Consider the following 13,442-nt stretch of genomic DNA (forward strand, 5'->3'; position numbering starts at 1 on the left):
TCCCTGTAATAATGGTGCAAAATTGCAGCCATATAGTACAGAAGGTACTAAGGTACAAAAGGTACTCAGGTACAAAAGGTACTCAGGTACAAAAGATACTCAGGTACAGAAGGTACTAAAGTACAAAAGGAACTAAGGTACAGAAGGTACTAAGGTACAGTACTTTGAACATTTAGTACCTTCTGTACTTTAGTACCTTCTGTACTTTAGAACCTTCTGTACCTTAGTACATTCAGTACTAAGCTCTGAAAATACTAAGGTACTAAAGTACAAAAGGAACTAAGGTACAACACTTTAGAACCTTTAGTACCTTAGTACTTTCTGCACTTTAGTACCTTCTGTACCTTAGTACCATCTGTACTTTAGAACCTTCAGTACCTTAGTACCTTCTCTACCTTAGTACCTTCTGTACCTTAGTACCTTCTGTACCTTAGTACCATATGTACTTTAGAACCTTCTTTACCTTAGTACCTTCTGTACCTTACTACCATCTGTACTTTAGAACCTTCTTTACCTTAGTACCTTCAGTACTAAGCTCTGAAGATACTAAGGTACAGTAGGTACTACGGTACAAAAGGTACTAAGGTACAAAAGGTACTAAAGTACAAAAGGAACTAAAGTACAAAAGGAACTAAGGTACAGAAGGTACTAACACTGTAAAAAGAAGGTACTAAAATAGTACCGATTTTAGGTATTAAAATAGAACCAAAAGGCAATTTAGTACCTGAAGTTGGTATTAAATTAATACCTCTCGTTTTACAGTATAGCTACAGAAGGTACTAAGGTACAGAAGATACTAAAGGTTCTAATGTACTGAAGGTACTAAGGTCATAAGATACCAAAGATACTAAAGGCGACTATTTAGAAAGATTTTACTAACAACTAAATATTTTAATCGAATTCAAATTCAGAAAGGAGAATTCGGTTGATAAACTTAAAGACAACTGCATTCACAGATGCATATATCGATCATTGGCAAAAATTTCTATTTTTAATTTGCAAATATGACAAGATAAAATATTTTCTCCGATAAATGTTTCCGAAAACAATGACATTTTTAATTTCCCTATAAATATATATATATACAATTCACGAGGTCGAAGTTGGTTTCGTTTCTCGGATTCGCTTTGAAAAATAACGGTACTCGTTGACCTTCGGCCCTTTGGAGGAAGGAAGTTTGTTGACATCTCTTATACTGTTTGTATATATATAGAGAGAGAGAAAGAGAGACTGAATCGTTGATAGGCACATAAAATACCTTATACGCACTGCCACCGATTGGAGATTCTGATAAGATATAATCAATGCCGGTTGTCATCGGTGAGTTCGGTAGCACACACACTCGATACTTAAATCTCTTACAGATTTTTCACTTTGTTAGCGCGAAGACTATTTTTTTTCTCATTATTGTTAACTAAAAGGTATCAAATTGATCAAAAATGTTGCAGGAATTTTTGGTATTAATTTGATACCTGTATCAATATATATATATATATGGTTAAGTATATATATAAGAGCAAAAGTATGTATATTGTAAGAACATTGCATATGTATAATATATGAGAGAGGCTGCAGAATCGAGTGACTTTTTGCGCATATATTGCGAGAAAGAAAGGAGTAAATGAAAGAGAAGACCAATGAATCTTTGAATGCAAAAAAACACCACCACGCACTTGATAGTTAATAAATTTCTCTTCGTGTACTTAAATCATTTAATCAGAAGGGTCTTTTTGCCGCGTGTGTTCTGGCTCTACATTGACGATTTATTTATTTTAAATAACATACTTTAATTAAAAATAATATACTGTTACTGTTTTTTTTATTATTATTTTTTTTTACTACTATTAATATTTTACTGTCAGTAGTAACAGTATGTTTTAGTCAGATTCGTTCTAAATTTGGAATTAGTAGCAAAAAAGAGTTTTAGTTTTAAAAGTCCAGCAATTTTTTTTTTTAGTAGTCAAAGTTTATTTCAGTCAGACAGATCTAAATTTATTTTACTTTCAGTAGCAAAATTATGTTTTAGTCAGGCTCTATCTTTTCTAAATTTGTAAACCAGTAACAAAAACAGTTTTAGTCCCAAAGAACTGGAATTTTTTTACTAGTCAAAGTCGATTTCGGTCAGACAGAACTAAATTGTATTTTAGTTTCAGTAGTAAAAGAATGTTTTAGTCAGACTCAACCTGTTCTAAATTTCGAATAAGTAGTAAAAAAGAATCCTAAAGTCCTGTAATTTTTTAATATCAGTAGTCAAAGTAAATTTCAGTCAGACAGAACTAAATGTATTTTAGTTTCAGTATTAAAATAATGTTTCAGTCAGACTCAACCTGTTCTAAATTTGGAATAAGTAGTAAAAAACAGTTCTAAAGTCCTGTGATTTTTTAATATCAGTAGTCAAAGTAAATTTCAGTCAGACAGAACTAAATTTATTTTAGTCTCAGTAGTAAAAGAACATTTTAGTCAGACTCTACCTATTTTAAATTTAGAATCTGTAATAAAAAAAAAACAATAAAAAAAAGTCCAGTAATTTTTTTTATCAGTAGTCAAAATAAATTTTTGCCAGACAAAAAGGATTTAATTAATTTAATACAACAGTAGTGAATGTCAGTTTTAGTCAGACGATTAAATGAAAATAATAATAATAATAAAAGTAAATAATAATAATAATAATAAAAATAACAATATTAATAAGAATAATTACAATAATAAGAATCACTATAATAATTATTAATTATAATTATTTTAGTTACGTGATTCTTCGTCTACTGATAAAATTATTACTGCATGTACGATATTATATGATATAGTAACGGAATCACAATGGGTACTAAATTAACAGACATATATATGCGTTTCTTGGTTATAAGGTTATTATTCATTAATGTGTGTAAAATTTCTTTTTCTCATGCTGCGTGTGTATATATATATATATATATAAAGTGTAATTTGTGTCGACAAAGTTTAATTTATCTGTCTACATATAAAGAAAAATTTCCGGCAGCATATAGTACGGGTACCGGCATTGATTATTAATTGAATGATTGCACCCTTGGCCATTTATTAAACGCACTTTAATTCGTTCTTTTCGTCTTGACGCGCGCGCGCACGTTCTCTCTCACTGTTATCTCATGAAAACTTCTCTCGACAAGGGCTTTTGCAGAAGCTCCATTATACGTCTATAATAAGCACCTATATATACGATTATATACCGCGCGCACTCTTCACAAAGAAGAAAAAGAAGAGTTTCAATATCGACGCATCGAAAGGCGGCATCTCTTGCTTTTATATAAACTTTATAAACAGTCGCGCACTTTACCTATATATATTCATGACCTTTTATACCTTCCCGCAACATAGCGAGATAATTATTATAAAATTAAGGGTTTCCCGCGATCATCGCTTCTTGTTCAGAAGCACTAAGAAAATTAGTATTTTTTTTTTCTAATCAGTAGCTAATAATAATAATGGTTTTTAAATTGTGGTAGCTTTAATTAATTATTATTTCAATAAATAAAAATTATTTGATTTAAGTAAATATTTATTTGAAACTAGTAACTTAGTACCTTCAATATCTTCAGAACCTCAGTGCCTTTAATATCTTCAATACCTTAGAATCTGCATAGCTTAATACCTTCAGTAATTAAATACCTGCGGTAACTTAGTACCTTCAGTATATTAGTACTTCCAGTACCTTCACAGAAAATTAAAAGGCATTAAAATAAGCTGCAACGCTTATTATTTTAATCTAATTTTGCTTATTTTAATATCAAAATGGTAGAAACTACCTTAGGTCAAAAAACTTCGTTAGGTTACAAACTGCTTTAGGGTAGAAACTACGTTAGATTAGAAACTACGTCAAGTTCGAAACTACGTCAAGTTAGAAACTACGTACGGTTAGAAACTACTTTAGGTTAGAAACTACGTTAGGTTAGATTAGACTTGGATAGAAACTACTTTAAGATAGAAACTACCTTAGGTCAAAAACTACGTTAGGTCAAAAACTACGTTAGGTTACAAACTACTTTAGGGTAGAAACTACGTTAGGTTAGATTAGACTTGGGTAGAAACTACTTTAAGATAGAAACTACCTTAGGTCAAAAACTACGTTAGGTCAAAAACTACGTTAGGTTACAAACTACTTTAGGGTAGAAACTACGTTAGGTTAGATTAGGCTTGGGTAGAAACTACTTTAGGGTAGAAACTATCTTAGGTCAAAAACTACGTTAGGTTACAAACTACTTTAGGGTAGAAATTACGTTAGGTTAGATTAGGCTTGGGCAGAAACTACTTTAGGGTAGAAACTATCTTAGGTCAAAAACTACGTTAGGTGACAAACTACTTTAGGGTAGAAACTACCCAAGGTTAGAAACTATTTTAGGATAGAAACTACTTTTGGTTAGATTAGGTTTGTGTAGAATCTATATTTGGTTAGAAACTAGGTAAGGGTATGTTAGGAACTACGTTAGGTTAGAAAGTACTTTAGGGTAGAAACTACTTTAGGTTAGAAACTAAACTTAAAATAAGCTGCAACGCTTATTATTTTAATCCAATTTTGCTTATTTTAATACAAAAATGGATTAAAATAAGCAAAATTGAATTAAAATAATAAGCGTTGCAGCTTATTTCAATGCCTTTTAATTTTTTGTGAAAAAATACAGAAAGCCAACTTCTAAATATTAATTAAAAATAACATTAATTAGGGATAATTCCTCAAAAAAAAATATTTCCGAAAAATCAAAACTAAATATTAAAAACCTAAAAAAAATTCTTTTTCAAATTTGGTAATATACCTGAGAGGCATTATCGAAAGTTAGTCGAGCATGATTTGCAGGATTAAATTTCTCGTTGAAAGTTAATTCCCGTACTTTGTATATATATAGTGGGTATAGTTGAATAAATAGTAACATCACACTGTGTGAGGGCACCCTTTTGACAAACTCTCTTACTCACAAACTGGATTAACACTTCAAGTGCCACGTGCTCGTCCTCTCTATTTCTGAGCTCAATTCAAAGGGGGATATATACGGTTACCCACAAGAACAGATTATTATTGTTATTATTATTATTATTATGTTTCGCAAGAGGGGTTCTCACACCCCCGCAAACTTCGTCTCGCCAGGAAACGTTTTAATCGAACGTCGCTGCGGGGATATGATAAATCGAAGGCCCTCTACCGTCTTCTATATACAAATGAAACAAGACCTCTTCTCTACATGTATATATATATATTCACATAATGCAAAATAATAGTTCGATGTTAGGGTCGAGTCAAAATTATATTCAGCCAAACGGGAAATGCAGAGATAACCAGAGGGGTTTAATAACTGCACTCATATATGAGAGAAGATGAAAACTTTATTAATTCAGATGTACTGTTAGGTATTGTTCATACAGATAACGGATTTTTTTAAATTGAAAAAATTTTTTAGTACGGACAAAAAAATCTAGGTAATATTTAGCTAATTCAGATAAATCCAATTGGTATTGTATGGATAGCAATTGTTATACGGAGAAAAATTTTACCTACTAAATCTGGAACTAAAATTTTGTTTGGTACAGAAAATCTGTATTGCTGTAGGTAATTCCTATTAATACTAACAATTTATTCGTTGCAACAATTTCTTAAAAATATACAAATTTCTTATTTCTTATAAAAAATTTATTGTAACAAGTAAAAATTTGTTGTAGTAACAAATATATTGTTAGTGCAACAATACAGATTATGAGCCAAAAATTTTGAATGTTCAAATGAACGAAATTTTTTTTGCAACTTTTATAAGTACGAATTTTATTATAAAATTTTGTTTAAATATCTAAAAAGAAATTATTATTTTAATAATTGTTAAATTTATTGTTCTATTTTACATTGACATCATAATTTTTGATAATTTATAGATTGAAAAAAATATTTCGTTCATTTGAACGTTCAGAACTTTTGGCCCATATACAGATTTGTTAAAGCAACCAAACAAAATTTTAGTTCCAGATTTAGTAAGTAGAATTTTTCTCCGTATACAGCTAATAATTAGTTTTCACAGTTAATTTACATTTAATTATCAATCAGTATTATTTTGACACAACATTTTTTGTAACAATTGTTGTACAACTGGTAATATTTTTTTTGTACAATTATTAAAATCAAAAAAAAAATTTGTACAAAGAATAAATTAACAGTTGTACAAAATAAAATTTTCAATTTTAATACACTGTACAAAAGAATAATTACCACTTGTACAAAAATTGTTAGGAAAAATACGTGTATCAAAATAATACTGATCCGCTAATTAATAGTAACAATAACAAATTTTTTGAATAATTTAAATTCCAATTGTAAATTTATAAAGAAAAATTTGCTTTTCGAATTCTAAAGACAATTCCTCTTTCTCTTGTTTCATTCCGGACAGTTAGCACTTGATACATCTGACAATGAAAGTAAGGGGATAAAAAAAAGAATGTTTTAAACTTTCGATTGTTTGTGTCTTTCTTTTTTTCGATTCCTTTTTTTATTTTTTTTTTTTTTTTGAAACTTCAGTCGGACAATTCTTGTGGTAAGCAGGCATGTCGCGATTAAAAGCGAAGGAGAACCACCCATCCACCCACAAGGGTAATAAATCTTGCGATGTGCGCGCCTCGAAAAAGGCAATACTTATACGCGTCATGTCGCGCATTCGCGACATTTTGGCAGATATAGGGCACAGCGCGACATCTTCGATGGAAAGCGGAGCAAACACACACACACACACACACAATTGCCATTTCGTTTATAAATATATATGTATACACAAGTTTTGTATGCTCGTTAGCGAAGGATTTCTGAAAGTAGGTAGGTAGACCTAACCTAATATAGTCCACGTGCAGTTCCCTTAAGACTTTGACGAAGTGTGCTTGCCTTTAATTGAATTCCAACACAGGAAATTAACTCGATTTACTAAGAGGACAAAAAAAAAGACACACACGCACACACATAGAAAGAGCTCGATGACCCATTGAAATGGGAAAATGCTTGTTGTAACTGACCGTAATCGCCTTTAAAAACCCATTACGCAAACCATTCTCTTTGACATGGGAGACTTTTTTTTTAGTAAATATATTTTATATCTGCTTGCGAAAAATCAACTTCATTAGATGAAATAAACATAAGGAAAATCAAGTTCACTGGAGAAAATACTCGCGTACTATTTTTATCGTACAAATTTTTGTCTACACAGAAAATTACACACTAAAAAATAATACTTACTTTCAGTTCACTTTTGACTAAAACCGGTAACATAAGAACCATTTTTACTGAATTTCAGCCTCGAGTATATGAATTTAAGTCCTAAAATTGACCTAATCTTTTAAGATAAAAATTACGCTAGTTTTCAGGCATTTTGATTTTAAGGTGTTAACGGTTTTAGTATTTGTTTTTTGTGTGTAAAAGGCATTAAAATAAGCTGCAACGCTTATTATATTTTAATCCAATTTTGCTTATTTTAATACTAAAATGGATTAAAATAAGAAAAATTCGATTAAAATAATAAGCGTTGCAGCTTATTTTAATGCCTTTTAATTTTCTGTGAAAATTGTCAGAAAATCCAAACAATTTAGAATTTATTTTGCAAATTAATAAAAGTAACTTTATTTTTGTTTCCGACAAATAGAAAAAATTATAAAAATTAAAAAAATTAATTAATAAAAAGATGAATTATTACGCGTGTATGGCATAATAACAATAATTTCCATCGCATAATAATGTCAAACGCGAGTATATAGATTGATCTCGAACTTGACTGCGCGTGTTTGCGCGCGCGCTTTCTTTATGGGAGAGTTGAGATTGCAAACTCTCCTCTCCATTTCTCTTGATGCGATGAGTGTGTATCGTTTCATTTTCTACATTGCTGTAAATTCCCTTTTTCAACGATCACTCGCGTGACACTTTATTGACGCAATTATTGCTCACACGGAGCAATTTTGTAAATTAAGAAAAAAAGAAAAATTCCTCTCTCTCTCTCTCTCTCTTCCGTCATCGTCACGTCTTTTTATAATTTTTTTTTCCTTTTATATGTGAATTGCATAATTTTAGCTTGTTAAGACCTCATATGTACTTTTGCGAAATGTAGTTTAATATCATTTTTTTTATACCAGAAAATGTTGATTGCTCATTAAGATTTTTTATTTTTTAAAAAACAGTTTGTATTTTTGCTTTTTTATTAGTTTTTTAGTTCGCGTATTATTTTAAGGTCGCTAAAATTTGAATTAGTAAACATTTTAACTAATGACTAGTGAATTAATTTTTATTTTTGAATTAGTAAAAATAACTAATTAATAGCAAAAAAAAATTATACTAGACAATTATTAAATTTTAACTTTCCTTTTTATTAGTAAAATTTAACTATTTAATAGTAAAAATATCGAATTAGTACATTTTACCAAATCCAAAATAAAATTGTGACACAGAAAATTAAAAGGCATTAAAATAATAAGCGTTGCAACTTATTTTAATACCTTTTAATTTTCTGTGAGTCACTAATCCCAATTAGTTAAAAATTTTACTAATTCAAATTTATAGAGAATACCATAGCTAAAAAGATTTCCTAATATTTAAATCAATTATTTTTTAAAATAGTTTTAGGTTTAAAAAATGAATTTTACAAAAGCTTTTTTGTTCAAAATGTACCACTAACAAAAAATTATTTTATTAAAAATATTTTTCTAACCTTATTATAATCTGTAGAGGGCAACCGATGTAACTTAAGATTTTAGACAAGATCTACTGATGGAAACACACACGCGATTTAAAAAAAATTCGTACACTCCCGAAATTAAAATTTTGAATTTAAAAAACAAAATACTTTTTCTAAATATTTAATCGATCGCGATTTAAGAAATTTTGAACACTCAAAAAATAAAAAATTTACTAAAATGACAAAAAAAAAATTTTTTTAAATTTAAATTAAAATTTAAAACTTTTTTGTTCGCGTATTAAAATAATCGAGCATTCCCGAAACTATATTCACTATTCTTTGAAAATATCAAATAAAAAACAAAAGAAAAATAATTAATTTTATAGAAAAATTTATATTCACGTGACTACGTATTAACAGGTCAAGACACGAATTGCAACTGATTGAATTGTTTTTCGGATTTACCGCATTGTTATTGACCTTCGTCCCTTTGTACTCTTCAATAAACAAACATACAGATCGGGACCCAGGTATAAAAGTAATAAAGTTCATTGAACTTAATTTAAATAAATAAATAAAATTCCAAAAATGCTTCATTAAATATATAAAGTATAATAATTTAATAAATTAAATATATTTTTAAAATAATTTTTGCTAGTGATGCGATTTAAAATAATTCTATTTTTTCAGAATTTTATTTTCAAAACAATTGAATAAAATTTGCTTATTTCACTTTAATTAAAAATTGTTATTTTAAAGATTTCAATATTTTCATTCTAAATAAACGATTTTTATTTGAAATTATAATTCCCTGTTTTTTCCCGGTTAACATAAAATTCCAAACTAATTCCCAGTTTTCTCGGATCATTTATGCGGCCACCCTGCTTATTTTCTGAATACGTTATAGAGTTGTTCAAAATTATATTTAATTATTAGCCCCCGAGACCTGTATTTCTCGCGTCTCTGTTTCTTCATTTTTTTTTCTCTCTTCACAAGATATGACCACTATTTTCCATGAAATCATTTGACACATTCTACTTTTGCAGCTTCGAATCATATATGAGCGTGTGTGTGTGTTGTTAACGGCAGTTAAACTTCTCGGTGTTTTGCATTTATTTATCCTTTTTTTTCCATACGCGATCGTCATTACATATATATATATATGAAAGAAAAGGTGTCACGGAGACAGCAGCCGAGGTTACTGTTACGAGAGTCGTTACAGTGAAAACATAAAGTCTATTTGCCAAGAATAAATATCTTCTTCCTCTTTTTAACTTGCGCGCGTTCTGGTCAAAGAAGTCAGTTGGTGGTCTTCATGGGTCATGGTCGAGAGGTTCAATTTTCTCTCTCTTTATTACATTTGAAAGGGACCTTCCTGATATTAGACAAACGTATATATATATATATATATTTTTTCCTCTATATTGGTCAGTGTGCTAGAAAAAATTCATTTCCTAACCTTAAAAATTCTTTAAGACAAATTTGATTATTGACCTGAATTTCATTGATGAGTTTACAAATACAAGAATGATGATTTTAATGAAGTTGTTGAATTATTGATTAAAATGTTTTGTTAGCATTCGATGACAATCAATTTTTTGTATTAAGGCGATATTTAAAAATTTTTTGTTATAGTTGGATACAAAGTGGCATTGTGGAAAAACGGGACCTGGTACATATGGGAAGCTGCGAGGAATGTTGTTACAAGAATTGTTGTATATTAGACGCAGAAAAGAGACATAAAAGCTTGACCAAGTCTTGATGTTAACGGTGCCTCGTACGAATTGATTGACAATGATTGAAACCCGCAAGGTCTCAAAGAACAATTCCCGCGAGTGTGAGAGTAAATGTTCTCTCTCTCTTGTTTCTGGTGTGACCCCATGGAAATATAAATAAAAGAGAAAGGGCTCTTTCAATTTTTTTAGAGGAGCATCCAATTTTTAAAGGAAAATTGGAACAGATTTAGAAGAAGAATTAATTACAGGATAGTAAAATTTATTTTAGGATCGAGTATCGTATGAGTTGAAAGTGCTAATTTTTCAAGAAATAATAGAATTTTGTTCTGTAGAATATTATTTTTGCAGAATAGTTATTCAGAAGAATCTTAATTTTGCAGAAAGCAGATTAGAAAGAAGATTATCAAGGAGCTTAGAAAGAATATTAATCTAACAGAATATTTATCTGTTCGAATATTAATTTTAAAATTCAAATGTTCAAAAGCAAAAAATGTTCTCACTCAGAAAAATATGCTATTGAATCAACAGCATTTCTGCTAAAGGCATAAAAATTATTGATTCTGAAGCATAAAGAATTTTTAAAATATTATATTCTATAGCATATGCTTCAAAATCAATAATTTTTATGCCTTTGGCAGAAATGCCGTTGATTCAATAGCATATTTTTCTGAGTGTAGGAATCCTTAGTTAATGTTACTCTGATTTTTAGGGGTTCCACTTGTCACTATAGAAGCCTAGCTAAATGGCCTACACTCAGAAAAATATGCTGTTCAATCAACAGCATTTCTGCTAAAAGCATAAAAATTATTGATTCTGAAGCATAGGCTATAAAATCTATATAATATTTTACAAATTCTGTAGCATATGCTTCAAAATCAATAATTTTTATGCCTCTAGCAGAAATGCTGTTGATTCAATAGCATATTTTTCTCAGTGCATCTAAATAAAAATTCTGTAAAATTAAAATTCTGTGCAACTTTTTTCTTTGAAAAACTAAAATTACTATTCTACAAAAATAATCTAAAATCTATTAAATCATAATTCTAAAAAAGCATACATTTATTCATTCGTTTCAAAATTATTTACGAAAATTAAAATTTGAATAGCTTCTCAACTTTTTAGAAATACCATTAATTGAAAGCACATAATTTATAATTGAAAGTACCATTGTTTAAAACCATAATAAATTAAAATTATTTTATCAATAACTTTTTGTTATATTGTCGCAGGTGGACAACCATAATGAAAATAATTCTCTAATTCGCGCACAATAGAATAATATAAATCTCAATGAAAATCGCGCAGCTACTAAAGAAGTATGAAATTATGAAATAATTGAATAGAACTTTTCTCTTCCTACTTTCTTTGTGCTTAGAAAGTAGTTAGAAAAAAAAATAAAAATAAATTAGAATAGTAGCGATATATCTTCCCTCTTTCTATATATGACACGCCTCTTTTGTAAATCTTAAATAACGTTTTACCTATCAGTTCCATCTACACCTTCCTATAACAATTCCGCAGAAGGTGCATTAAGCGCGTATATATGTTCTCGAGATTTTCTGTTACGCGCGAACACAACAAAAGCATGGAATCACCTATTAAAACTTTGCAAATCACTTAACCTTTTGTGTATTTGCCATATGTGCTTTTCCCTCACCGTGACCACATTATATATTTTTTTTTTAATAATAAAAGTCACGTTCGCTCTATTGTCTCATTTTTTTCTCTTTTCATTATCAGAAAATTCTGACTTTTTTTTTCTAAATATTTGTTAAAAAAAATTTTTTTAAATTTTATTTGACTCACCCTTTCAGTTGCAATCCGCTTCACTTCCTCGAGTAGGTTGGCTGCAGGTGACAGGTAACTCTTGACAAAGTTCTCGAGATTTCCATGATATGCACACACCAAAATATCCCGTGCTTGTCTCGTTAAAAGGTCGAGTACATCTTCACCGTAAATTGGTCCCAAAAAAGTCCGCACCAATGAAGCAGCATCTCCTCGTGTCTGTAACATATATTTATCAATTTTTTATGAGTGAAAGCGCGGATAAAAATATATCGTGATTGATCCAACCGTGTATAATTTAATTTAATTTCTTTTATACATATTTTTTTTTGTATATATTATTATTTATATTTTATTTATAAATACAACTTTTAAATATAGTTTGAGAAAAAAATAAAAATATAAAATGTTTTATGATGTGAAAAGTTTTGTGTTATGGGTCACGTGTTAGTGACACTAGAACGGAAACCGGAAGATGAAGAAAACACCGTACTCAAGTCAAATCTAGAGGGGTCAGAGTAAACTAGCCGTTTATGTTGTGGTGACGAATTGTGCACAATTAATTTTATACGGAAGAGTACATCAACGTTGATACTGGACCCCTTCTTATATATTATATCAAGCTAAATACCTATATATTAATGATAGTAAATTGAAATTATTAAATAATTTTCATCTTCTATTATATTCGAAATTATCTATTATAGTGCAACTTGTAATTTAATTCGCAATTTTCTAATTATAATTAATTTTCCATATAGGGAAAATGTGGTTTTTATCTAGATGAGGTAAAAATTACCTGCAACATAACTTCTCCAAGGTTGGCAATCCAGCATTTTTTCTGAATTTTGGATTTGATTTTTAAGTTAAAAAATTTTACTCCTAATTTTCCATTAACTCTAGAAATTTTTTAAGGTCAACTTGTATCGTTACTTATTATATTTTGATTCTGTTTGCTTCTTGACCCTTTCAATCAGATGTTGAAAATACTTGCACTGAGAAAAATATTCTATTGAATCAATAGCATTTCTGCCAAAGGCATAAAAATTATTGATTCTGAAGCATATGCTACAGAATTTGTAAAATATTATGTAGATTTTATAGCATATGCTTCATAATCAATCATTTTTATGCCTTTAGCAGAAATGCTGTTGATTGAACAGCATATTTTTCTGAGTGTAGGCCATTTAGCTAGGCTTCTATAGTCACAAGTGGAACCCCTAAAAATCAGAGTAACATTAACTAGGATTCCTACACT

At 29.3% G+C, this 13,442-nt stretch overlaps 1 protein-coding gene across 1 annotated transcript in view; it reads right to left on the bottom strand.

The window, feature by feature from the left end:
- Nucleotides 1-13,442, bottom strand: part of LOC127282032 (uncharacterized) — a 347,280-nt gene that overhangs the window by 277,544 nt on the left and 56,294 nt on the right. Inside the window, exon 3 of the mRNA XM_051306104.1 lies at nt 12,206-12,403. Coding sequence (XP_051162061.1) covers nt 12,206-12,403 — 198 coding nt within the window. The remainder of the gene's footprint in view (nt 1-12,205; nt 12,404-13,442) is intronic.

The sequence above is a fragment of the Leptopilina boulardi genome, unplaced genomic scaffold, assembly GCF_019393585.1.
Source record: "Leptopilina boulardi isolate dan_hultmark-lab unplaced genomic scaffold, ZJU_Lbou_2.1 LbouV2_278, whole genome shotgun sequence".
Taxonomy (NCBI): Eukaryota; Metazoa; Arthropoda; class Insecta; order Hymenoptera; family Figitidae; genus Leptopilina; species Leptopilina boulardi.